The sequence below is a fragment of the Thermochaetoides thermophila genome, assembly GCF_000221225.1.
Source record: "Thermochaetoides thermophila DSM 1495 unplaced genomic scaffold scf7180000011820, whole genome shotgun sequence".
Lineage (NCBI taxonomy): Eukaryota > Fungi > Ascomycota > Sordariomycetes > Sordariales > Chaetomiaceae > Thermochaetoides > Thermochaetoides thermophila.
Window position 1 is genome coordinate 3,327,046 of NW_006383036.1, and position 26,299 is coordinate 3,353,344.

At 53.4% G+C, this 26,299-nt stretch overlaps 9 protein-coding genes across 9 annotated transcripts; 6 read left to right on the forward strand and 3 right to left on the reverse strand.

Moving 5' to 3' along the window:
* Positions 1-813: 813 nt before the first annotated feature.
* CTHT_0058910 (uncharacterized protein) lies at positions 814-1,854 on the forward strand (the record flags this gene model as incomplete). Its single annotated transcript, XM_006696147.1, has 1 exon — positions 814-1,854. The coding sequence occupies one exon, from the start codon at positions 814-816 to the stop codon at positions 1,852-1,854; it is 1,041 nt and encodes a 346-aa protein (XP_006696210.1).
* Positions 1,855-3,324: 1,470 nt separating this feature from the next.
* Positions 3,325-4,830, forward strand: CTHT_0058920 (uncharacterized protein; the record flags this gene model as incomplete). The annotated part of the gene is made up of 1 exon (XM_006696148.1): positions 3,325-4,830. One exon carries the CDS (start codon positions 3,325-3,327, stop codon positions 4,828-4,830), a length of 1,506 nt encoding a protein of 501 aa, XP_006696211.1.
* A 1,436-nt stretch (positions 4,831-6,266) lies between these two features.
* Positions 6,267-6,992, forward strand: CTHT_0058930 (uncharacterized protein; the record flags this gene model as incomplete). The annotated part of the gene is made up of 4 exons (XM_006696149.1): positions 6,267-6,442; positions 6,525-6,557; positions 6,726-6,812; positions 6,869-6,992. The coding sequence occupies 4 exons, from the start codon at positions 6,267-6,269 to the stop codon at positions 6,990-6,992; spliced, it is 420 nt and encodes a 139-aa protein (XP_006696212.1).
* A 1,877-nt stretch (positions 6,993-8,869) lies between these two features.
* CTHT_0058940 (uncharacterized protein) lies at positions 8,870-9,923 on the forward strand (the record flags this gene model as incomplete). The annotated part of the gene is made up of 2 exons (XM_006696150.1): positions 8,870-8,926; positions 8,979-9,923. 2 exons carry the CDS (start codon positions 8,870-8,872, stop codon positions 9,921-9,923), a joined length of 1,002 nt encoding a protein of 333 aa, XP_006696213.1.
* Positions 9,924-10,494: 571 nt separating this feature from the next.
* CTHT_0058950 (ribonuclease P-like protein) lies at positions 10,495-11,514 on the reverse strand (the record flags this gene model as incomplete). Its single annotated transcript, XM_006696151.1, has 1 exon — positions 10,495-11,514. One exon carries the CDS (start codon positions 11,512-11,514, stop codon positions 10,495-10,497), a length of 1,020 nt encoding a protein of 339 aa, XP_006696214.1.
* Positions 11,515-13,299: 1,785 nt separating this feature from the next.
* Positions 13,300-14,086, reverse strand: CTHT_0058960 (uncharacterized protein; the record flags this gene model as incomplete). Its single annotated transcript, XM_006696152.1, has 2 exons — positions 13,300-13,675; positions 13,746-14,086. 2 exons carry the CDS (start codon positions 14,084-14,086, stop codon positions 13,300-13,302), a joined length of 717 nt encoding a protein of 238 aa, XP_006696215.1.
* A 2,698-nt stretch (positions 14,087-16,784) lies between these two features.
* Positions 16,785-17,242, forward strand: CTHT_0058970 (uncharacterized protein; the record flags this gene model as incomplete). Its single annotated transcript, XM_006696153.1, has 2 exons — positions 16,785-16,928; positions 17,012-17,242. 2 exons carry the CDS (start codon positions 16,785-16,787, stop codon positions 17,240-17,242), a joined length of 375 nt encoding a protein of 124 aa, XP_006696216.1.
* Positions 17,243-18,111: 869 nt separating this feature from the next.
* CTHT_0058980 (uncharacterized protein) lies at positions 18,112-20,080 on the forward strand (the record flags this gene model as incomplete). The annotated part of the gene is made up of 2 exons (XM_006696154.1): positions 18,112-19,555; positions 19,611-20,080. The coding sequence occupies 2 exons, from the start codon at positions 18,112-18,114 to the stop codon at positions 20,078-20,080; spliced, it is 1,914 nt and encodes a 637-aa protein (XP_006696217.1).
* A 498-nt stretch (positions 20,081-20,578) lies between these two features.
* Positions 20,579-25,816, reverse strand: CTHT_0058990 (uncharacterized protein; the record flags this gene model as incomplete). The annotated part of the gene is made up of 1 exon (XM_006696155.1): positions 20,579-25,816. One exon carries the CDS (start codon positions 25,814-25,816, stop codon positions 20,579-20,581), a length of 5,238 nt encoding a protein of 1,745 aa, XP_006696218.1.
* Between the last annotated feature and the right edge of the window lie 483 nt (positions 25,817-26,299).

Consider the following 26,299-nt stretch of genomic DNA (forward strand, 5'->3'; position numbering starts at 1 on the left):
CGTCTCTTCGGTCTGCAATAATGACGATTGAAGCGGATTCAAGCCGGCGCCGCCAAGACAAGTATCAAGCGTAGCACGGAAGAGTGTTTCCCATCTCTACATCTCATACTGTGTGCTCTTAGCACTTACAGATACGGATGCAGGCGGGGCACTGCAAAAGAACGCAATGTCGGGGTCTAGATGTACTCCGCCATTCAGAAATGCTTGAGTAGTATCATGAGACGAGAAGCCGGCTCTCCTAGGAAATCTTCAGCACAGATTGGAGGGTCTAGAAAGGCGCCATAACGGCGCCCTCCAGGATCAACCTTCACCCACAGAGCGTCTGTACAACGCGTGATGTCAAGTCCGGTCAGATAGTATGCACGTCCCCTCCTTTACCTGACAATACGGAAGCACAAGCGAACTCAGGTCCCAACATGTACATAGACTCAGACCACAAAATAGGCGAGATCCGACGAATGCAAGTGAGATCTGACATTCGTGTGCGTGGTGTTTCCTTAGTCGAGGTTAGCTTTGCGACTGCCAATGGCATTCTTGGTTGGTCTTTGCACTTGATCATTTTTCTCTCCTTGCTGGTGCCAAGCCTGCTGCTCAGCCCCCTGGCGCTCATTCGTGGGTGCTTGGTACAACAGTAGGCGTTCTTGTGAGACGTTGAGACTGGCGATGGGCATACATAAATTCTGAGATGGTCCGAACGAGCGATACCAATGATGCCTTTTTGGATACGTTTGATTCTTCAACACACAACGGATTAGAGATAAGGTGAATGCCTTCTTACCTGGCCGACTGACGTCAAAACTCTCGTCTACTACAATGGCGATTTATACCTCACCGACGTCACCGGCCCCTAACCGGCCAACAACCAATTGCGCTCGACGACTCACTTTCCTCGACCTACCCCCCGAAATCCGTCTCCAGATCTACTGCCACCTCCTCTCCCTCACTCCCCTTCTCCCATGCTCCCCTTCAAAAGGCTACCCAGCCCCAATTCCAGACCGCTATGAGGTAGCTCCCATTCTCATTCCTCCCAGCCCAGCCGACGACGACACCTCACCGCAGTTACCGAAATCCGACCAAAACAATACCAACAATCAAACCGCCCTCAGACTAAAGAGCTTGTTGTTACTATCCCCGGATCGTCCCCAATCCTACCTCCCCTCCTCCCTCCTCCTCACCAACCGTCAAATCTACCTCGAATCCCGCCACCTGCCCTTCACAACCTCTGAATTCATTTTCCTCTCCTGCTTCGGAAATAGTGCCGGAGTAGCAGGGGCAAGGGCTTTCTTCAAACGACTTAAGCCGTGGCAGCAGGAGGCTGTCCGGTGGCTCAGGATCGAGGTTTGTTTGGGAGATTTGGTGGGATGCAATGGAGGGAGTAACCAAGAATGGGGGAAGATCTGGAGGGAGCTGTGTGGCATGTTATTGGGCCTGAGAGGGTTGAGGATTAGGGTCGGGGTGTCGGTTCTTGGGAGAGAGGATAGATCGGACGAAGAGACGACCAAGGAGAAGGTGAAGAGTAGGGGCGACAACTATAAGGGACCGTTGGATCGGTGGGTTGAGGAGAGGGAACGGGAAGACGAGAGAGGGATGTGGAGGTGGGTTGAAGAAGGGTTGGGGAGGATGCCGGGGTTGAGGCAGGTCGAGATTGAGGTGTGGGATGATCGGCCCGGATGGAGGAAGGTTGGGGAGGAGGAGAGGGTGAGGTTTTGTGGGAGGGTAAGGGAGGTGTTGAATCGAGGACGGGGAGAGAGGGGGATGGTGAAGGTTGTGTGCGTGAGGAGGGTGAGTTCGCCGCCGAAGGGTAGGGAACTTTTCAGTGGGGGAATGGTGATGCCGTTGGTTTATGATGATTAAGTAGGAAATGGTATCAAGGATTGGGGTTAACATCCATGAGCCCAATGTTTTCAAACGCAGTCTCAAGATTGAACCTCGGATCCATGGATGGGTCTTGTCTTTGATATGCTGACTAAGCAACCGAGGGGTCTTTCTCTCGCGCTCCATCGTTGGCATTTGATTCGATGGTGACCGAGGATCCGAAACCAACAGGGTCGGCGCCGCGGTAGCGTTTGATTCGATCGACGACGGATCTGAAAGAGACTATGGATATTAAGAGCTCTTTGAATTTTACTGCTTATGATTTCTTATTCAGCGCTACGGATTAGTCTCACCAGCTATGCGATACAAGATTCTGGGGTGACATTCTGCCACGCGAAAGCTTACCTTGATCGAAGTCGCGTAACGGGGGGACAGTACACAGCCTAGAGGAAAAGCTTGGCAGCAGGATTGTTGCTCGTTCTAGGTTCTGGGCCTCGCTTCGGTGGCTACGCAGCACTGCTCGGTAGTGTGCATGCTCCAAACGGATAGGTGGTGCCTGTCACCACACAACATCCGCCCACTGCAACGCGACGTACCGAGTTTCAGTCGGCATCCATCTCATTTTCTGGCACATGGTACGGTATACGGTTTACTGTTTACCTTACGAATACTGTCTCTCCCTCCATACCTAATATCCATCACGATTCGCGATACACAGCTTCGCGTGCAGAGCAGACAGGGTTCGAACCCATTTAGCTTGGAGCATTACTACACAGTGTGGTTCTCTTTTTTTTTTTTTGGTTGTTCCAGGTTTTCTTCGGGGAGTCTGGATTTGCACAGACAGGGCCCAGAAGTCGATCGATGTGCATCTGGATGATCCTAGCCTTGCATTCGTATGTACATACTGTAACGCTGAGCGCAGGTGGTCGGCGAGAGGATGATCCGTACTAGATCTGGTCAAGGGGTTCGATGGTTTTCTTGGAATACTTTCATCCATCCATCCATCTTTTATCTTCTCTTCCGTTTACACTCCACCTTTGCGTCGTGGTTTTTCGTTGTCATTCTTCTGTCCGTCCACTCGCTAAGTTTCATCTAGGTTCTCAACAGTATCTTGTTTCGCCGTAGTTCATATTTAGCCCGGCCTTCCTAGTGATCAAAAGGTGAGTGTCACGGTTGATGTTTCCAGGATAAGTCCATATGTCTCGACTACGAAGCCATAATGTCCTTGGCCACGTGCGGTCCAGAAGCAATACAAGCTTGGTCGAGTGTCACAACTATCTTGACCTTCCTCGCTTGTCAGGGAAGACACAATAGCTGGCTTAGGCGAGGCATACGATATCTTCGCGTTTTGTCATGGCTTATATATATATATTCGAGAAACCATGCTGACCGCTATCCAGGAAGCTCTGCAAATGCAACAGACATTCTCTTAGCTCTTTGGTCCTCTGAAGACTCACTCGAGCTTCTGTCCATTCGTTACCTCTTCCTGGAACATCTCGTAACAGCAAAATGCTGCTCCCAGCTTTTCAGTCATCCCCTGGCTCGGGGTTGCACCGCTTCCTGGCGCACCACCAAACCTTCGCCCGCATCCTCCGGGCCCTTCTTCCTAGCTTCGTCGCGGACTACCTCTTCCCAGAGCACAAGCCGACATGGAAGCTGCACTCTACCTCCTATCTGGACGGCCTGCGCGGGATCGCGGCCTTCATCGTCTTCATCTGCCATTTCACGGAAAACAACTTTAGCTATCTGACCAAATCCTATGGCCTAAACGGCGAGGACAAGACCTCGTCCTTCGTCCAGCTCCCCTACTTCCGCGTCATTTTCTCCGGCCGCCCCATGGTCCACATCTTCTTTGTCATCTCGGGCTTTGCCCTTTCCCTGAAGCCCCTACAGGCTCTGCATGCCCGGAACCCAGAGAAGTGCTACACCGCTTTGGCGTCGTCTACCTTCCGCCGGCCGTTCCGACTCTTTGGCCCGTGTATCGTTTCAACCTTCATCATCATGTGTCTCCGCCAGCTGGGCTACATCCGCAAGCCGGAAGAGAGCTGGACACTGCAATTTCGGCACTGGCGGCGCGCTGTTCACCATCAAATTACCTGGCCCTGGTCGTGGGATAAAGATCTTCGCCCGGACTATGATGTCCATCTGTGGACAATCCCGATCGAGTTCGCGCACTCGATGCTGCTCTTTATTGTCGTCTTGATGCTCTCCCGCGTGCGCCAGGGTATCCGCATGGCTGCCGTCTTTGGCCTGATCCTCTACTGCATGACCTGCGGGAAGTGGGCTGCTTTCGAGTTCCTCTCCGGCATGTTACTGGCCGAGTGGCACATCCTCCGGTCCGCCTGCCAATCTGACGCCCAAAAAACCTGGGAGAACAATGCCCCTTCTTCAACCTCGACCTCCCACCTCCTCAAACGCACCTTCCAAACCCTCCTCCTCGCCACATCCCTCTTCATCGCAGGCTGGCCCAACCGCGACGCCGATAAGACCCCGGGAATCCGCTACTTCCTCTCGCAAACCCCCCGTCCATTTGCCCCCACCGTTCATCCACTGGCACCACAAAAATTCTGGTTCGGGCTCTCCGCCATCGCAATCGTCTGGTGCATAGGCGACATCGACCCCCTCCGAAAGGCCTTCGAATCCCCTCTCGCTCAGTACGCGGGGCGTATCTCCTACGCGGTGTATATCGTGCATGGCGCGGTCGAGGACCTCCTCAAGGCTAGACTTATCGGACACCCGGGGCGGCCGGCTGTGGGGGAGATAGGTTCGCCCGGGTGGAAGCCGGCTATCGCTGGGACGGGGGTGAAGGGGTTGGTGGGGGTCGAGACGGCGGGGCAAATTACGGTCGCGTGGGTGATTGGGTTGGGGGTAATGGGGGTTTGGGTGGTGTGGGCGGCGGATGTGTTTTGGCGAGGGGTGGACGCGCCGATGGTGAATTTTGCGAGGAAGGTCGAGGGGGTCTGTTTGGAGGAGGAGGGGAAGCAGAAGAGGGAGGGAAGTGTTTTGCCGGCTTAGGGAAGGGGGGGGGGAGTAAGATGGGTTAGGTTGGGATATAGTGAAGGGATGGGAGGTATTCTGACGTGATTTGGCTGAGTTGGGTGATGTGTAAGGTCTGTCATGTCATCATGATTTGGCTTTTGCAAGTGGTCCGGTTCGGTTTTCTATACCCTGTTATCTGATGAGAGAGAGGTCAAGTTCTTGTCATATGGTGTAGAGAGATACCTAGGCTCGATGGGCATATGGCTCTACATACATACCTTAGGGCCATGTAGTAAGTAATAATAGTCTTGTCTTGCTGATAGTCCTCCTCCTTTATCATCTAGTCTTATCAACGCGTCACATCCTTGATCTCCCCCCCCCCCCCTACCTCTTCAGCCCATCGGTCTCCGTCGGTTTTGTGCGGGCCGTTCGGAGCCAATATCGGAGTCGGGAACCGGGCCGACATCCTGTCGTCGAGTCGTCGGCGCAACATCGGATCGGAGCCGGAAGTACGAAAGTGGGCATCCTCATGCCGGCGCTCAGACCCGGAGCGTCTCATGCAGCTTGGGGTTTTATTGATTCTTGGAACACATAATGGTAAGTAATAGAGCAGAGCCCACTGGCTGGTTGCAAGGTACTACTCTAACGAGGAAAGGAAGATCTGCATGTAAAAGGTTAATCGGTTCTGAGGAATGGCTTGAAGTGCGTATGTCATGTCCAATCACTTGGAGGATATTGTCCCCATCGATCTTCAGATGACCAGGCAGCAACTCTTCTGCGTAGACCATGCAGATGACGCCTCGGAAATACGTAGGTCTACGACGCGGAGGTTCCGAAGTTCAATTTCTTAGACAGGCGAAGTCAGGTGACTACGCGATGCAAGTGTGAAAAGTTCATGTAAACAATTGGTTTGAATGAGTCACCGGGCGCGATGACCACCACGCAAAAAGGAGTATAAAGTGGCCAAGTCGCTGCCTAAGTAGTCAGGTTCGAAGAACGGTCTTCTCTCCCAAACCTTTTTCTTGCCTGAGGCTTGCAGTCAGTTCCAATTCAATTGGGTGGTTCTGCTTGCAGCTGTGTAAGTATTCTAGAAAGTAACTAATTGGCTTCCATGTATGGTCGTTAGCTTTCCCGTTGGTCTGACTTGCATGGCCAGTACTCCTAGACACTCCGTAATCGGGGCCTGAGAGCATCTCAAGCCGCACAACAGACTCGCTTCGTACGCCCATTGCCAGATCAAAAGTGATTGTGGCTTGCAAAAAGTTGCCGCTGAAAGCCGTCGTGACCCGGTTGGGGCGTGATTGATATCATCATCGAGCTGAGCTCATGTCGCGGGGTTGTTGACTAGACACATCCGATCTAAGTGACAACGAACTAAGGCTTACAAATCGGCATAAATCCGGCTGTTCGTCCAACACAGCAAACTTAACCCCCAACTCAAGTGTTCTCCAGACAAAGAAAAGACATTCACCATGGAAGCAGCCTGTCAGTGCGGCGCCGTCAGGTTCAAAACGCCGACTGAGAAGCCCCTAGCCCTCTACATCTGCCACTGCAGCGACTGTCAGCGACAGACCAGTTCGGCGTTTGGCATGTCGGCCATCTATCCTCGATTCCAATTGCCGGATGCGGAGCTGTTGAGCTGTTACAGGTACGTTTAGGTCCAAAGTTTGTGTCGACTGGTTTGTAGATTTGACGGTTGAGACAGTGGACTGACTGGAGACTTTGTGTAGGAGGCCGACTTCAAATGGGCAGACGCTTTACTGGTGAGTTGTTGAGACGACACACTTGAGGGGGTAATGGGATGAGATGGAGCTGATGGTTGGGGGGGGGGGGAAAGTTACTTCTGTAAGAACTGCGGGACGCGGTTAATCCACACGATGCCAGTGAGTTCTACTCCTTCATAAGCTTGCCTTAACTCATACTGACAGTAGGCCCCTCCACACACAGCCCAAGAACGTCGTGGCCGTCAAGGGAGGATGCATTGAAGGATTGGATTGGTCAAAGGCCATTCATATCTGGTCCGTCTATCTCGAGTGCACAGAGTCCTGAATCAACATTTATTGACACAAAACAGGACAAAATCAGCCATGGTGCCAATCCCGGAAGATTCCAAGAGCTATAGCGAGTATTCCGACCAGACAACGGATTATGGGAGCTCCAGTGACGGGCATGATACGCCGGGGGAATTAGCGGGGTGATTGAGAGATGTGGAATTGTGGATCGGTGAGTTGGTCCTAAACGTAGGGGTTACGACTGGGTATCTTTTCAACGGGGATAACTGGGACTTTGGGAGCTGAGATGCAGATGCATTTTGGCGGTGACGTTGGCTGCAAAAAGTAAGTCAAAAACAGCTCTGAGATTCTGAGTTCCTGTATGTCATGGTTTCTCGTTCAGGGTTGTCTAAAAGTTTTTTTTTTTCTTTTTTTTCGTAGATTTTGCATACTTTGGATTTCGCGTATAATAATGGTAGCGTTAAAATTCTGAAAAAATGAAAATGATCAGAAGTTAAAGCGGAATTAAACAACGGCAGATATAATTGGTACATTAACAGCATCGTCTCCCATTCATGAACTCCTGCTGTGGGCGGCTTTGAGGATCGACTTCGGCGTCGATCACCTCGTGGCCGAACCTTTGCTGCTGGGGTTTTTCTGTTCAGGGGTTCCATAGAGTCACGTGACTTTGACCTCGGATCAAGACCAAGCTCTTCTGTTTTCGACGTTGTATCTTGAAGCATCACCATCAAGTGTTTCTGACAATCCTTTCATCGACTAGTTCACCTTCAACCGTGCTCGGTATAAATTCCAAATCATTTCAGCAACTTTCAGATGAAAGTTCAGCTGTGCGGCGTAGAGTGTAAGTCGCACGCCATGACCACAATTTCGCATCACAAAACCCTCATCTGAAGTTGAGCTTTCCTGAAAGGACATGCGCGCGTATGAAAGGCTGCCAAACTTTTTGTAAAATGTTTCAAACAAACTACCGGCGGCAGCTGGTGCATCAGCCCTCGCAGGCTAGCCACTCGACAAGAAACAATCCCTTTTAAAACAGCCCCTATTGGGTGCCATCATGGACAAGATGGAGCCTAGCAACCGAACCTTGATTTGATCTCTTTTTCCGAGATCCATCCCATCAACCAAAGCTCCTTTTGACGTGCCGACCAGTGAGCCGCGGGGAGTGGCCGCGTGGGCCAGGTATTGTGTCGCTTAGACCCCGGCCACGATCTCCGACACGATCCGTCTGGGGTCCGTCTCACCCCCCGGTTTACGGTAACCGGGGGTAGCCCCGACCCAGAGTCACCGGGGTGCTCACCACCGCCGAGTCTTTTTGTATACTACCCTACATACCATGAACTACCGCCGAGAAGAGTCCTAAATCAGCCCAGGATCGCCGCCCAGACCTGCATAAGACTGATCTCCCTGACAATTGATGGTTTGGCTATGCAAGCGCTGCCCGTGGCGGGCATCGAGAACGGTGCTGGAAAGTATGATGCAACGGTGCGAGGGTAGAGAACGATGGCGCTATGTTGAAGTTGAAACATGCATCGCCCGCTGGCTTGCGCGGCTTAGGTTTTGTTCCTCAACTGCTCCATGCTCCCCTGGCGGTTGTCCAGAAAGTGCAAAATACTTTGATCCCGTCTTGGAGCCGTCTTGTTTCTTCTCTCTTCTCCTTTTCTTCTGCAGATCGTGGCGGTTTGGTCCTGACTAGCTGGCTTCAACGCGGTTGTCGTTCTTTCGTCAGCACACTTACCTTTCCCTTTCGTTTCTTTACTTGAGGTTCGACACTGTCGATACCCAAGCCTTTTTTTTTGTTCTTCGTCAAGAACAGCAGTGCTGGCCTTCTCTTCTAAACGCGTCTCCACGAGTTCGCCACCGAGTCTCATTGAAAGATCACCCACGTAATCCCTGAAGAGTTTGCCTCCTTCGAACGATTCGACTCGACGAATCTTCAGACTTTTTTTTTGTGCTTTTCAGAACGGCTGGCCGGTTCTACTTTCAACAGAAAAAAAATATTATTTTTGCAAATTCGGACGTTCATTTGAAGGATCTGTCTGTCTCCGGCTTAGAAAATCGAGAAAATGAGGCCCCATGTGCCTTATCTCCCTCTCCTTCTGACCTCCACCTCCCTGGTTCAGGTAAGCTTTCCCTCGACCAAAGGCCTTTGAACATCTTCTGATTTGATTTCAGGGTGCTGTGCTCCCTCGCCAAAATGAGGCCAATCCATCCGCCTCCTTCAACCTCGCCGATGGCTTCCTCAACCTCTTCGGCCGCGTCCGCGGCGGCAACGGCCAAACCGTCACGGTGACCGTGACTGCACCCGCCTCAACCGTTACTGTCTTCCCCGACAACGCCAACGGCGCTATCGGCACGGCAACAGACATCTCCGTTTCCGCCACGGCCATTCCTGGCGGCGTCCCCGTCGTCATTCCGACTGGCGGTGTCGGGGTTATCTTGATTCCTCTCCCCTCGGATGCCATCCGGACCAGCCTCGTGCAGAATCCCCCAGCAACGACGACGTCAGAGACAGTCATTTCCGCGACGGAGACTTCGACTGATACCTTGGCTACGTCGACCGACACGGCTGTCACCTCTAGCGAAGGCAGCACGCTCGCTCCCCTCCCTACCGACACCACCGCCACCGTGACAGACTCAGCCACCAGCCTGCAACCGCTGCCGACGGAAACTACCACATCCGAAACCGACAGCTCGACCCTCACCTCCACTACTGAATCGGCAACAACACCCACCGAAACCCCAACCTCCCCGCCCATCGTCGAAGCCCCTGTCTCCGAAACGACTTCCCTTTCCAGCACCTCAACTTTGGAGCCCCTCCCCGGCGGCGGCAGCTCCCTGACTACCACCATCGCAGTCGACAGCACCTCTACCGCGAACCTCGCCGTCCCGACGGCGATTCTCAACCCCGGTGGGGCGTTCGGCGGCGTGGTGGGGTTAATCCCGAGCCAGTCTGCCGGAACACCGGTGGCTAAGGCGCCCGCGAGCGCGACGACGCCGGCAATTGCCAATGGAGGCGTGGCAGCGCCGGTGCCGACAATTGATGTGAGCACGCTGACGCTGTCAAGCCAGTTGAATTTGGGGAATTTGGTCCAGCCTACCGCGAGTCCAGCTGCGTGAAACGTTGTAAATTAAGAGGGTTTTAGGGGAGAGGACTACAGACAGTATGGTAGGAGGAGTTGGATGTAACAACAACGATGACAAAAGGAGTTGCTGACTGAACATATTATGTTGTGCTTATTATATACCCTTCTTATTGTGTGATTTTCTGTAGTGGCTGGATACCTTTCATTTTTTTTTGAGATGTTAGTACGAACTGCACAGGAGACAGTGCTGAATTAATGTATATAGTCAGCTTTATGTGTTAGCCTGTCTCCCGGGTTAACTGGGGGGTTTAGAGTTTTTTTTTTTTTTTTCAAAGAAAAAGAAATGAAAAACCAGAGAGCTAGCTCTATCACCCTTCTGTTTCTTTTCCCTTTCAATGGCCCGATCTATTTCTTTTTGTGGGTATCATGATGCCAACCGCCGTCCGTAAGCCTCGATGCAACTAAAAAAAAAAAAAAAAAAAAAAACAAGTTACACTGATGATCAAACAAACATGCTCCTCAGCAACCTCGAACCTGACCCTGTCCTGCCAGCACCTTTGTAGTCCAAGAACAAAGAGAATATAATACTACTTGCTTAACCTCCCTTAACTGGAAGCTTTCTCCTGACCTTGATCCTGTTTTTCCCTCTCCCTCGCTTCCTTCCTCATCCTCTTCAACTGCTTCTTACTCATCCCCGCGGCGCTCTCCCCCGCTCCCCCTTTATTCTCTCCTTCACCACTCTTCCTCTTCAATCCATGTTGCTGTTGCTGCTCTCCCCCCTCCGCCGGCCTAACAATATCCACAACCCCCCTAAACCCCCTCCTCTTGACCCCTTCATTCACCACAACCCCCCTCGCCCCCTCCCTCATCCCTGCCATCCCCTTCTCCGGACCTAATCCCCATACGGCGAGCAAGTTGACCACGTCCGCCGGCGCGCGTAGCCCAAGGGCGTTCCGCGCTTCGCTGCTTATTACTATTCCCCTCCCTTTTGTGGCGCGCAAAAGGGATTGTAAATTCCCAATGAAGTTTGCCCGCGCCCTTTGCGCATCCATTCCCGTAGGGCTCGGGCTCAAAACTTGGCTATAGCAAACCTCAAACCGACTCCCCCTCCCTACGGCGGCCATTGCCGTCCGGTGGTGGATGTGCCATCCTAGATGGGTGCTCAGATCCAGAGATATCAGGGCGGGGGGCTCGGTGGTTTGCAAGCAGGCCCAGGAGAAGGCTTTCTCTGTTGTTGGCCGGACGGCGAGAAGGTCGTAGGACCGGGTGTAGTCGGGGAGGCGGTAGTTTGTTGTGGAGGGGTCTGTGATCACTAATGTTACACGGCGGAGGGTTGTGGGGAGGTTAGATGCTGCATTTGATCGAGAGGAAGGGGGGAGGACGGAGGGCGCGGTGGTGGAGAGGTTAGTTGTTGTTGACGATGACCCGCCGGGATACGAGGGGTGTGGGGGCGTGAGTTGGGGGATGGGGTTGGGAATGGGGCCTGGTTGCGTTGGGATGGGGCCGGAGATGGTGTGGTTTATGGCGACGACATCGTAGCCTAGGTGTTTGGCAAAGGTGAGGGTGCGCTCGAGGTCGGAAAGGGGCATGCCTGGAGACCAGGCGATATTGAGGTCGTAGAGCATGGAGGATAGTAGTCTTTTCCTTTGGTATTCGCAGTGAGAGAGAGGGATTGGTGTCGTATGCACGGTTGATTGAGAGTTGCTAGAAAGATGTGTCGATTGGCGCGTGTTGGACCTTGGTGACATTTTTTTGGAGTTGAAAGCTTGGATCGCTTTTGCAAAAAGATTGAGTTTTGCCTTGCATTTAACCCTAACCCTTTTGAAAAGAGCCCGTGATCCCACGCCTGGTGCCTGGCCACTACCCTCGAACCCATCTCAGGAGGTTGTGGAATCGTCACGGTTTCTCTAGAAAGCACGCTTTTTTTCTTTCTTTTTTTTGCAAATCTTTAGCTTACATAATCCGAAATATTTTTTATTACGTTGCGTTGTAAACAAGGCATATGAATGAAGGCCTAAGTTATAAGGCAGAAAGGCATAGAGGAAACTGGCCAATCAGGAAACAGTCATGCATGCCGCGTTTTATAATCACCCAGTTGAGAGTGATAATTGACTACACAGGTGAGAATTACCTAGAGAACAGTAACAATCACCAGAGGAGAATGATCATCATCGTGTATATAAGGATATGGCTAGTAACACGCTAGATTATGTCCATGAAGGACTCCTCAGTCAGCAATACGAACAGCTGCTTATCCCAGTATCCCAACTGATGACTACAGTGTTAAGCATCCCGTGTGAGAAACTCTGTCACTTCGATTCATGGCCTGGCAAGTACCTTTGAGCCCATTTCAGAAGGCCATGGAATGATCACAGCTGGCATTCTATCTCATCGAGATCTCAGCCTATCTCACTGGGAACCTGCTTCCCATGCTACACTTCGCTCAGAGCCAGCTTCGTGTAGGAAGATAGCACAATATCCTTCAAACTACTAATAAGTCAATATCTAGCTACAAAGAGTATAGATTACAAATTTGTTTATGAGATTGGACACAACGTTTGCGATAATAAATTTCCCTTCAGAGAATCAAGGTATCAATCTGCTCTCCGAACATCATAGAAACATGATTACGAGCGAGACAGTGCAGAGCTCGGAAGGGAAGAGCAAGGGAATGCCATATATATACGAGAGTTGTATGAATTAGATAACTAAGTAATATCCAAAAAAATGATGCCGATCTCAGTCTAGTCTTGACTATCCGATGATCTAACTAGGCTATCGTATAGGAGAGCTCTTAATAATCTCACGTTCATTCGCTGCAATCCAACTTAGCGGCGATTTCCCCCGCTTGTCTTGTCGGTGTGGATCAACTCGGCCATCAGATAACGGAGCTTTAACAATTTCAGTATGGCCATTCTGTGCAGCGTAACTCAGTGGCGTTTGACCTCGATGATCTTGCTGATCAGGATCAATATCCTTGGCGCTAGTAAGGAGCTCTTTGACTAGATTGTTGAGCCCGTAGGAACCAACTATGTGAAATGCATTGTGAGATGGCCTGAAGAAGGTCGAACACAAATATTGATTATTAGGGATCCAAGGCCCTCTGATCCGGGAAAACCTGGCACAAAGTTGTACTACCATGCTGACCCATTCCGGATTTGTCAATAGGTCAAGCAGCTTAGGACTGCAGGCTGAACACGCAGATGCATGATAACCCCAGTAGTCAACAGCATAGGTGAAGAGAGGCTTTTCAAGTCGTTCAAGCGCTTCCGGATATGTCCTGACAGGGCCACCTGAAAAGTACTTAAACAAAAGGTATGATACATAGGTACTTTCGATGTCTTGTGAGCGTTCGGAAACCACCGAGTCAAAGTAACCTGGAAATATTCCTGAACTGTATGGTGGACAAGTCAAATGATTTCGCTTTCTTTGTCAATGACAACGTGTCCGCAGCATGCCGAAAGCATGTCTTCGACATCCGGAATCGCGGTTATATCAAGCTCGTCATCCTCACTGTCCTTGACAGCCCATGCATACTGAACCTCTATCGTTTTGAGAGGACGTTTAGCGCAGATGATCCAAGATAGCACATGGTTGGCAAGCGCCTTGAATCCAGCTGGTTGTTCATTGATTCGCTCCATTGCCTTGTCATATGCCCGGCGTAATAGGGCAAGCTTTGGCTCCTTTTCTTGTGAATCATTTTGAAGCTCCTTCAATGTTTCACGGATAAGTTTTGCGCTAACTTTATCCTTCAAAGACTCGAAGAAGAGGTGAGAGAGTAGGAACCTAAACTTGTAAGTAAGCATAAGCTCAATTGAATAAATGGCCCATGGCTGATGGAACACTGATAACTTACATGCCATCTGCGACACTGGCAATACAGATGATGAGTTCATGTTGGAGGTCCGGGCACTTTGAAACCGCGCGCAAAGTGGGCATCCGATTGCGTATGTATCGCTCGATGTCGTCCTTTTGGGCCACGATCTCGAGGCGGGAGTGCCCATCAAAGGCTTCCACAATATCAGGTACAGGGCGAGACGTGGCCAGGAGGTTGATATTAGTTCCCCTGGCATGAAGGCGCAGAAGCGTCTCACTGAACTTGAAACGAACATTGTCTCTCATTTGGCACTCGTCCAGCGCATCAACAATAACGAAGACCCCTATATCCTTGTACAGTGCGGCAACAGCATGGAACATCTTCTCGAAATCCGTCAACGTTAGCCATGATCCGTACTTCTCGTTTCAAGTACAAGCATCCATGACTGCGGGTGGCGGTGGAAACTTGTTCCTGAGCAGTTGATTTAGGAGATTTGCAATGAGCTGCTCCACGGTTTGGTCGTCTACGCGTCGGAAGTTATGGTATAGGTATGCGATGCCAACGTCACAATCTCCTAATCGCCTTTGGAGATAATCGATAGCGATCGATACAAGGATGGTCTTCCCAGCACCAGGTATACCGGGGCAGAAGAGAGTCACTAGCCTCCTTGACAGCCTGGCGGACTGATTAGCAAGAGAAGAAATAGGAATAAGACAGGTATGAAGGAAACCAGGACTTTACCATTCTTGGAACTGAGGAGATTCGAGGAACCACTGTCCTGTACCTTCTTGTCTTTGGCGTAGAGAGTCGGCTTGTTGTGACGAATAGTCCACTGAAGAGAGCCACTCAAAGATTTCTTCGTGATTTTGTCGAGCTTCAGCAGTATGTGTCTGTGAAATAACGGCATTGACGCCCGATTCGATCCCATCCGTCCGTTGCTCATTAGACTGAAGCTTCTGAATCTGGACCTGATGATTTCGGTTCTGATCTGTTCTGGCCTCGATTGCCTCTTCTAAAGTCTTCTTTTGAAGTTTAAGCTGGTCAAATTCGAGAAGCGAAATCAAGGTTTGGCATTGTTGATGGAGGTGTTCGACAGCTTCGCGCGCTTTCCTGCCAACAAGTGCAGCCTTTGAGGCGCTCCCATCCAAACCTACGACCGCCTGCCAGCCTTTTCAACTCGGAGAGTAAACGTTTCAACTCATCTTCACACAGGTAGGTAAGAGTGAGTTGATATCCAGCTCCAGCTCGCCCGAGTCGTTTTCATCTTAGCCCGTGTCAGTAGAGTCTGTATCGGGCAGGGGATTACGTCTAGATAGCAATGCCGAAGATATGTCTTCGAAGGCGTTTGCAAAATCAGGGTCTGAGAAAAGATCATGGACATTTTGTATGGTGGTCTTGAGGGCTCGTACTTCCTGAATGAGACTTTCGGCCTCCTCTTTAACCTCTTTCCAGTTGTAACAAAACTTAAAGATATACTGGATAATTTAGCCGGCCACGTCGATGACGCCGATAATACCGGTAGGATCAACCATGATGATACCAGTGATGCCTTTGTGAGAGTATACTCAAATATAGCAGAGCAGTACTTGAGAGGGTCTGATGACAAAGGATGTTTACAAAGATATTATGATGCTGAAAAGAGCCCATCGCTGTTAGGCGATTGTGCGAGAGATGTCCTCCGTCAGGAGGCAAGAATGTAACCGCAGAAACCAATATGAACAGATAATTCGAAGGGCTCCCGCAGGTTTGTCAACCAAAGCGTCTTTCAGGCATTTGGCTGTAGACCCTGAAGCTAGGGGGCCGTTCAGAGGACTGTCTGATGTATACCCAACCAATATGACATGATGACAATGCGGGGCCAGGTTGTTCGTAGGCTTAACATGCTTCCATGCCCGCTGCAGAGTCTTTGTGCTCCGATTCGTGAGAGAGGCATTAACCCAGTCCTGAAGCTGCCAGACCCCCATAATCTTACTATTGGCTTCGGCTTGCCGCCCAATACCCACGAGTTACGAGGCTCCTTATCAGGCTCTCCGAAAGGCCGCATAGCTCCTTATGTCCGAGAGATGACTGCCGTTCGAGGCCTAGTATGTACAGTCGTGTGTCACAATCTTACCTATAGGCTTTAGAACTTGATGTCGTAAGGATAGTCGGGAGGGCTTTGTGTAGATAGATGAAGCTTGGTGGCGTAATAGAACTAACTAGGTGGGTCCGGAATGCCTGTGTGCTCTCTAACGGCAGGATTGAGAGTGGTTCCAGGAGGTGGGACGCCAAGCTCAAAGGAACCTATCGACCTAACTAGTCGGACGCGATGAATCGCTGCCGGTCAGGTCACTCAACAGCAAGCACCAAGGTAACCCTCTGTTTCGGAACCGTTTGGGCCCATTCCAACTTGTAGGGATACAAGGTGATATTCTACAACAACAACTTGATATCTTCTTGTCTTCTTTTAATTCTGCGACATTCCCCCTTCTTCGCTTGCGACTTTGTATCGCGGTCCGAGAGGAGCTTTCAATGGCTTACACGTACCGTACCAAATGAACCATATATCACTCTTTGGATGACTGAATCGTAAAACTGCAGCAAGTTGAGGCTTAGTGCTTGCGTCTGTATCTGTCCGGGAGGCAACCAGGTAGGCTAACAGCATTACGTGAGGAGGAGGCTACGTTGCGTAGGGCTGTTCCTGGTAACCTCATGAAACGCCTTCGTCTCTTGTATCTCGAACCACAAAGCTTCTTATGGGGTCCACCGTAATTACTGGCAATCTTGGCGTAACTTACACAGTAGGCGCTGTCCCTGCGTCGGTCTCCCCGGGCGCTGGGCGACAGGGCAGCTTCGCTTCTTTTCCGGCCTGTTTGCGTCATCTGACTTCGTTCTCTTTTCGCTCACTTTCCTTCACTTGCGACCTCACTGCGCCTTGTGTGCCTGCCTAGTTCTTCTCAGGACATCGTTTTCAGCTTCTCAACCGCTCAGCGACTTATACTTGATTACCCATTGCGATAATCGCTTCAAATTGCATGCGCGCGAACTGTTAGAGCCAACATCGGTCGCGGTCAACAGCCAGTCTCTTAAGCTGATAAGATGTGCATTGTCTTCACCTGCGGCGAGCACACCTTCCGCAAGCAGGTCGAAGGCTACGAGGGCCTCGTCTGCCGCTGCTACAACTGCGGTAACTATGCCGCGTCAGTTGTGCGCTCGCATCCGTGGTTTACGTTTTGCTTCATTGTACGTCTCTCTCCCTCCCTAACCTTGCCCTTCCCCCTTTCCCCGACCTGTCAACGGCAGTAAGCTAACAGCGCGTCGTTCAGCCCGTCCTCCCCCTCTCAATAAAAGGCTACGAAGACGTGTCCTGCCGCATCTGCGGCTTTGAGCAGCCGCTCTCACACCGTCCCGACGTGCAGGCCATGCGAGGAGGAGCGGCGGCGTCAGGTGCAGTGCCAGGACAGGCGATGCCGATGCACCCGCCGCCTATGGGGCCGCCGCAGGGCTGGGGGTATGGAGGGCCGCCGCCGAAACCTGATCAAATGAGGTATGGCTGATACTGCCATGGGGGAAATAATGGGTGAGGAGGGGATGGGTTTGAGTGTTGGAGGACTTGTTGGGTATTTGCTGGGGAGGGTTGTTCACTTTTGGCGTTTGGTGTTTTAGGACTCTGGACTGGGCTGTTTGGGCTGGGTTGGCGATCGCTTAGTCGCTTTTTTGGTACGTATTACCTATGAGCGCTAGAGGATTGTTTGTTTACTGTTTACGATTTGATTTTTAATTCTACTGTCTCGTGCCGAGTCTGGAGGAGCTCTTGATTCTGCGTCAGCTTCCTAAGGCTATGCATTCCAAGTGAAAAAACAAACAAAAAAAAAGTCATCCGTAACAGCTTTTCAACTGATTCTCCGTGTATCCCATGACTGATCTTTCCCCTTTACCTACCGCATACAAACCACAACATCAGGTTTGGCAATTCTCACATATGCGATTAGAAGTTTATTGGTGCTTCCCCTGAGGTTGTCCTCTCGCAATCTTTCTTGAGGACAGCTTTGATGTTACCCTTCTGTTAGATTACGGCGGCTGGTAGCTGACTTTCTCTCTCTCCACTGTTAGTCGAGACCCACCGCTAAACTTGTGGGGCCTGCGGGATGACGTCGCTTAGCCTGTTCTAACCGCTGCAGACGGGACCCATTCCAGCTTCCAAGGATCCAGGGCGACAGATCAACATCACAGCACGACACCAGTCCGCCAGTTCTTTACTCCAACAATTATTGACTGCATCCGTATCGTCATCAATTGGGCCCTTCTCGATAGAATATATCAGCTTCATCCCCTCTAAACGACCAGCCATCGAATCGTTATCATGCACCACAACTTGACGATAAAATAAACACAACAAACACCATCCGCCAATCTCTTCGTCACAATGTCCATCCAACCACCAAAGAAATCCCCAGCCGTCCTCCTCACAGACGCCCGCTCGCGCCCTCAAGATCGCTCCTCTAACCCCCCGTCGCGGTCCCCGTCTGCGGTCCAGAGAACCGCGCCCGGCGCCGCCCCACGTAACACCCGCATCTCCGTCGACAACGTCCTTCAATATGCCTCCGACATACCCTCCGGCCAGCCTAGAGGGCCTCCTCCTTCTCATCTTCTCACACAACAGAGACAAACTACCCGGATGGGGGCGCTGATTAGGCGACCGAGCCAACCCTCCGTGGGTATGGGTATGGGTATGGGTATGGGGGAAAGTAGAGGGCTACCGACGTTAGCGTCTGCCCGAACCGGGCAGCAGAATGTGCCCTCGCGGACGACGAAGGTGAGCGAGAAGCTGGTTTTGTTGCCGGAGACGGATGGGGGAAAGGGGCTTGATGAGGATGAAGAGGGCACGGGACTGGAACAGAGAAGTGAGGAGGAGGAGGAGGAGTTTGCGCGGCCGCTGACGGATGAGGAGTTGGATGTGTTGAGGAAAAGAGGCGGGATCAGAGGGAAGAGTTATGCCGAGCGGTTGCCCAAGGTGGAGAGGAGTCAGAAGGTGGCGAGAGTGACGGCGTATTGTACGGCGCAGGCGTACAAGCTGGAGCAGACGGCAGAGTTTTTGAAGAAGCGGCACGAGGCGAAGACGAAAAGGTATGATGACTGCTTGTATGTGGCGTATCATCTGCCGTTGCTGCCGGGGCATAAGGGGTACAGGCTGAGGAGCCGGCCGGTGTTGAGGACGCCGGGGACGGGCAAAACGCTGTTGGATATTGAGATCGAGCGGAGCGAGAACAGAGATGAACATATGGGGGTCGGGGAGGATGGAGCCCCGTTGGGGAGTAGTCCAGGGAAGGTGACTATACTCGAAGAAATCCCGCATCGCAGGGGGAAAGGGGAGGAGGGTGAGGAGCCGCAGCGGCCGTTGAAGAGGATCATTGCGGATACGAAGAACTTTGGGGAGGTGTTTATCTTCTCCTACGGCGTCGTGGTGTTCTGGAACTTTTCCGAGATGCAAGAGAAGGACATCCTGGCCGACTTGACCTTCGCGGAGAACGAGATGGGCGTGTCGCTGGCTAACTGCCCGCTGAGCGACATGGAGGTCGAGACGGAGGAGTTCCACTTCGAGTACAGCGCTGATATCAACCGGCCGCGCGTGTTCAACGACATGATTACGCTGCTGCCGCGGTCGGACCACATGGTGCGGCTGACGATCAGCCATGCCATCGCGCAGAGTACCAAGCTGTGCTTCTTTGAGGAGAGGATGTCCGAGACAATGCTGAGTGCGCAGCACGTGCCCAAGACGCTCGCCACGACGGGGAATCTGAACATGACGCGGGGGGAGATTGTCAAGATTCTGGGGAGACTGTTCAAGAGCCGGGTAGACATCAATCTCTGTAGGTTTCCCAAACACTCCGTACAATCCGAACCAAGCTAACGATTATTCCCCAGGTTCCAACATCCTCGACGTCCCCAACTTCTTCTGGGACTCCGAGCCGACCCTACACCCCCTCTACGTTGCCATCCGCGAGTACCTCGAGATCGACCAGCGCATCAAGGTGCTCAACGAGCGGTGCCGCGTCTTCCTCGACCTGGCCGACATCCTCGCCGACAGCATCGCCGACTCCAAGATGAGCAACATCACCGTGATTATCATCGTGTTGATTGTCGTCAGCATCGTAGTCACCGTTAGTGAGGTTGTGCTGCGCGTGGCGCTGCTGAAGAGGGGTAGCGGAGGGCATCGTGAAGGGGATTTACTGCTGGTTGGAAGGGGGCAGAGGCAGAGGCTGGAGTTGAGGGGGTTACCGGAGGTGAATGCTTCGATAGAAGACCTCCGGCTTTGGGGGCAGAGTCTGAGTGAGGGGCAGAAGACAGCTGTTTGTGGGTCGGATGTTGTGGGCAGGACGTTTGCTGGGGTGTAGTTGATGCCTGCTGTGGATGGTTATGGGCTGGGATACAATACAGGAGGATCATCTGCCATGGCTGAGACTGGATGAGATTCATTAGTTGGCATTAAGAGCTACACACGGCAACGGCGTTGGTGGAGTTAGGCTGTTGATGTGAGGTTGTGAGGTGACAGACAAGGGGAAGAAAAAAAAAGTTTTTCAGTGTGAACTTGTTTTGACTATCAAAACGCACTTGGGCATGTATTTCTATCACACAGCAATGGCACAAATCAGCATTTGGTATTAATGGCTACACACTATCATCCTCAGAACGCCCGACCCTGAACTGAATCCAAGAGTCCCGATCGACCCATCCCTTTTTTTTTTTTTTATGATCACAAATAGTCAAGAACGATACTCCGCTACTGAATCGACAATACCGGTACACTTCCCCAACACTGAACTGAATGCTAAGAATAACCCTACAAAAGTCTAACCTTTCACACCATGACATCACCAATAATGCTTCTTCGTTCACTGAACAGGTTTCCAAGCCTTCGCCAACGGACTCCCCACCCTAGGTCGAAACTGCAGACTCTTCCTCCTCGCCTGAACAAGCCTCATCAGTACGCGTTCATCCTTCTCCCTCTTTAGGATTTCTGGTCCTAGCTCCTCGAGAAACTGTGTCCTTTTCGGAGGGCACGTTCTGAGGAGTATATCCTCGCGCGAGAGATGCCGCCCGGAGTTTTCGCTGTCCAGTGTCAAGGGGTCGTCATCCTCGTCCTCATCGCCGTCCGAGTGATAGCCTACAGGAGAAATGGCAGACGGGGTGAAGGGGGAGAGCGGACCGGGAGTGAGGGCGGCGGCGTAGCGGGCTATGGCCTCGGGGGCGGGGGTTTTAGGTGCGGGAGTGAGGGGCGCGGCGAGGAGTTTAGTGAGGTAGTCATCCTGGGTGTTAAAATTCTTAGTTGGGCTGTGGCTCGCGGCGTCGTTGCTTTCGGCATCCTCCTCAACGCTGTTGTCGTCAGCAGAAGGGGACTGCTCCTCCGGCGTGCGCACCCAAAGCGAGCTTCTTCTCCGGCCACTCCTGCCACTGCTGCCGTTGTTAACGGGGGTAGTCGGCGTCGCTGCTGTCGGGCTCTGAGCCCGAGTATTGTTGCTGCCCTTCGTCGGACTAGGTACCAAAACTCCTCCAACATTCACCACCGCCCTCGGCTCCATACTCTTTCTTCTCCTGGCTCCTCCCCGGGGCACCAAGCTTGTATCAACCGCATACAACCCCTCATCCAGCCACTGATTCTCCCGCTCACAATCTAGCACCCAGCTCACCCCGACACAATGCACGGCGCCGTTCGCTTCGCGCACCTTCTCCAGCGTCCTCTTCCCGCCGTCCTTGTACACAACGTGCGTGATGCCGTATTTGGTCTCGGTGCCGGGCTCTGTGGGGGTATTGGGGTTCCAGGACCATTGCTTCACGCAGCGCGCGCCCATTTGTGTGAGCAGCTCGACAAAAATGCCGCTTGCGTCGGCGCCTTCGGAAGTGTGCACATCTACAAACACAACCGCTCCGCGGAGGAGGTTAGGGTTGAGGTCACGACGGGGGGTCCTTCCAGGCGTCTCCAGGGCCGTCCAAATGTCTGTCTTCTGAGGGGTGACTGGAGGGAGCGTCTGCTCTTGTTGGGGCTCCTCCTCCCCCTGCTGTTGCTGTTGTTGCTGTTGCTGTTGCTGCTGCTGCTGCTGCTGCTGCTGCTCAACCTCAACTTGTTCCTCCACAGCCTGGCTACCCGCATTAGAAGGGGTCTCCGTCGCCATTGGTGCTGCTGCTACTGCTGCTGCTGCTGCTGCTGCCGCCGCCGCCGCCGCTGCAGCAGCAGCAGCCCTAGCTGCCGACCTTGTCAACCTCGGCGTAGTCCCCAGTCCAGCAGCCGCCGCACGATTCGCACTCCTAGCGCGCCTTTCGCTCATCGCCCTCACCGGCGGCGTCGACTCATCCGCGGGCTTGAGCGGCACCTTCGAGACGGTGTGCACCTCCCTGCGGAAGACACGCTGGGGAGTGACAGGAGGAACCGCAACCCGAGGTGAGTTTTGCACAGAAGCCGGAAGTTCAAGGACAGCTTGGGGAACGGGGGCCTGGTTCTCGTCAGGGTACTCTTGGCTTGTGCCCGAGGTGGAGGAGGAGGCAGAGTCGTCGTGGTGAACAGCGATAGAGGTTGGTCGGGTGAGAAGGGACATCTCGTTCGCCTCGGCAATGAGGTCCATATCCTCACGGGTGAAGGGGATGTCTTCCAGGATGGGGCAGCCGTCGTCAAGGACGGTAGTAGCGTCGGAGTCGACGTCCATGGCGCCGTCTTCAGCGCGAGCAGGCTGCTCGTCAACCTCCATCGCGTCTTCGTGGGGCTCCCGTACAGGTTCGTCCACATCCATCGAGTCAGCTTCCTCCCTGAAAATGGCACTCGCCCCCAGCGAGACCATCGAGACCATCGACGTCTCAGGCTGATCACACCCAACTACCGACTCCTCCTGCTCAGCAGCTGGCGCAGGACTAGACTCAATAGCAAACGCAACCTTCTTCAACGGACTTGGTCCCGCCCTCCACTGACCAAGCTGCTGCGCCAGCGGGGTGAATCCAATCCCACTACTAGCCTGTGGTTTCTTCAGGATACTAACAGGAGTCGCATTCGCGTTCGCATTCGGCAGCTTAGCTGCCGCCGGCCTAGGCGTCGCAGGCAGCTTGCTGAATGCAGACGACCGCTTATTTTTGCAAGGCGACTCCATCGACATAGCTGAGTCGTCCGTCTCGGGGTAGGGGTCGAGATCTTTCTGGCGGAGGCCGAACATAGAGCCGAGGTTCTGAGGGGGGGAGCAGGGAGGGGTTGTGCTGCCGGGCTCCGCGGTCTCGGGTTCGCCTTCGGCGGGGGTAGGTTCCGAGTAGGGCGCGATGATTTCGGTCTGTTCGTTCTGCTCGGTTGCTGCCTCGGTAGCGTCGTCGTCGTCGTCGTCGTCGTCGTCGTCCACGGGCTCTTCTTGGGTCTGTTCGAGGACGATGGTCTCGGCGGAGGAGTCGTTGACGGCGTCCTCCACGATTGGAGTGTTTTCGACAGGGGCATCGTTGATGGACTGCTCAGACGGGAGCCCAGGAGAAACCTTGTCGTCGGGAGTCTCCTCGGCAAGGACATCTTCAACGGGGGCCTGCTCAACTGAGGCCTCCTCAGGAACAGCCTCGCCAACATTTTCCTGGAGAGCTTCCTCGTGAGCGGTTTCCTCCTGAGCAGGGATATCCTCCGAGGGCTCTTCCGGACGCCCGTCCTCGACGACAGTCTTCTGGGAATCATCCTCAGCCTGCGGGACGACTTGTTCAGCGACCTCCTCTTCGATAGCCTGCGCGACAGTGTTCTCCACAACAGGAGTCTGTTCGGCAGTGGTTTTCTCAGCAGGCGTCTCTTCAATGGGAGCCTGCTCGGCAGGTGGCTCTTCAGGCTCCCGCTCGACATGTCCCAAGTCCGGGGTCTCCTCTTCAGAATCCTTCTCGAATGGAGCCTCTTCAGCCAGCTGTTCAACAGCTTCCTCCTCAGCGGGCTCCTCAACAGGTTGCTCCTCAGTAGAAACATCCCCGACTTTCTCCTCCCCCTCCTCAGAGGTCTCCTCCCCGGCGGGCTCTTCAACCGGCTGCTCCTCGACCGGTGCCTCTTCATCAGCCGGGGTCTCCTCAGGAGTCTCCTCAATTGGCTTCTCCTCAATCGGGCTCTCCCCAATCTCAACCTCCTCCACAGGCGGTCTCACCACCCCCCTCCTAGGCGGCGACAACCTAATCGGGAACAGTAACCTCGCAGTCGACTTCCCCTTCCTGACACTTCTTTCCTCCAAAACCGACTCATCCCCCTCCCCGGCCAAACTATCATCCATCTTTTCAGGCGTATAAGCCTGCTCCTTACGCAGGGCCCGTGCCGAACTCCTAGTCTGGCGACGGGTACTCTCTTGCTCTTTCCGCTGGATAACTGACTTGTATTCTTCCTCCTCCAGCTGCTGCGCTGGGTTCTGTTGGTCTTCGTCCTGTTCCTGTTCTTCAGGTTCCTCCGCGATAACCTCCGTCGCAACTGTAGGCTTGGCTGCAGCAGTCCCCATCTTAACAGGCGAAAACCCCCTCCTGGCCGGGGTCGCCAGCAGAGAAGAGCCCTTCTTCAGTGGGGTCGTGCCCAGCGGGGGAACCCCTGCGGCAGGAGCATTTTCTAGCGTAGGAGCAGGATGCAAACGGAGAGGCTGACGCTTCGCGGGCGTAGCGAGTAGACCCAGCTTAGGTGCCGCTGCAGCCTGGGTATTCTGCTCTATCTCGGGCTCGGGAGGAGCACGAACCAGACCTTCGATGCGCTTTGCCGGGGAGGAGATGTTTCCCTTAAACGGGGGAAGGGGGAGACGCTTTGCAGGGGAGGCTAGAAGAAGGTTGGCTTCGGGCTCGTAGGACTTGGGGACGGCGTTGTCGTCAAGGTCCATTGCATCAAGGGACTTGGCCGCCAATTTGTCTTCAGCATCGAAACCAACGCGCTTGTTGGATGTGGCACGAGAAGGAGCGGGAAGCTTCTTAGCTGGTGATGCGAGCAGCAGATGTGCCTCGGTCTCTGAACGGGTAGCAGTAACGATGCTATCGTCCAAGCTATCAACCGCCGCAGCAGCCTTTCCGGCTGGCATCGGTTTCTTAGCCACGCGTACAGCCGGCTTAACAGGCATCTTCTTCAGATTGCCCACGGGTTTGACCTCATCCATGCCGAGCTCATCATCCGAATCGATCCGGCTCAGCGTCAGCGTCATTTGGTTGACCTTCTTAGGGCTGAGTGGCTTCGGTTTCTGCTTGAGCTTTTCTTTCTCACCATCCTTTCCTTGCGCTGCTTGCTGCGAGGTCGCACTAGCAGTCTTTTTGGTCGCCGTGGCAGTAGTGGCCATGGTCGTGGTAGCACGAGCCGAGACGCCCTTCCGCACAGGCTTTGTCGCCAGACTCCCCGCGCCAGCAGCCGTTGTTCCCTTTCCCGATGTCTTGCTTGCGGCCGCGGTGGCAGCAGCAGCAACAGCAGCAGCAGCAGGAGGAGGAAGGAAATTCTCCTTCTCCGGCTCCTCGACAAACCGGACGGCTTTCTTGAGAGCCGATTTCACGGCAGCAGCAGCAGCCGTCTGCGGCCTCGTCGTCGCCGCGACCCTTGCCGCCGCAGCAGCTGTCATTGCCGTAGCCGTCGACGCCCCAGTGGCACGTCCACGAGCGGTAGCCGTCCTGTGAACTGCCGGCTCGCTCACATCCAGCGTGGTCGAGGGCGCAGGCTTAGCTACACGAGTGGTTGCGCGGGTAGTCGTCATCGTCGTCTTCGCGGTGCCAGTCTCCTGGACGACCTTGCGCGGTCTGCCGCGCTGCCGGGTTGATGGCGCTGAGACGGGCGGTGGCGGCGGCGGCGCGGACGTGGGGTCTGACTCGGTAATGATGACTTTGCGAGGACGACCACGGCCACGGCCGTTCAGGGCCGCAGGCTTTGGGGTGGCAGTGAGTTCATCTTGGTCGAGTTCATCGTCGCTTTCGTCGGCGCGGGCACGTTTCTTTGACGCTGTTGCTGTTGCTGCTGCTGCTGTTATTGTTGTTGTTATCGTTGTGGACTTGGTAACTGATGTTGTTGACGTAATTGTTGCTTTCGCGCGTGCAGTACTGGCCTTGGTCGGGGCAGTGGCGGTCGAAGCGCGCTTGGGGGGAGCAGCCGTCGCGGGCTCCGAGACATTTGCTGCGCGGGCTCGTGTCATTCTCTTTGTTGGCTTCTGTGGTGATGGAAGAACCATCACAGGTCGGCTGTCGTGTTTATGCGACGCAAAGGGGGGGGGTGATCTCAAAAAGAAAAACAATAAAGAGTAAACCAAAGCAAAAAAAAAAAAAAGACAGGCACTATATCCTATCAGTGCCTGAACCTGCGGGGAATTGCAATCGCAACCTGAGATGCGGACCGATTCGGCAAGCCGGTCTGCGCGTTTTCCCGTCAGGAGCGGCTTGTTTGGGCGGGTGGTGGGCAAAAGAATTAGGCAGTGGGGAGAGGTCAAAGCCGGCTTGTTGATCGCTGGCCTTGACGTGTCGTTGCCTGGGAGACCGATGGAGCATCGAGAGTCTTGGCAAGCGACGCTGGAGCCGGGAGCTCGGACTCACCGCTCATGCGTCAGCCAATCTTGCGGGTTAGGGTTACAGCATTACTACCTTGAGCTCGTCCTTCTTCTTGATGATTGGGAGCATGAAAG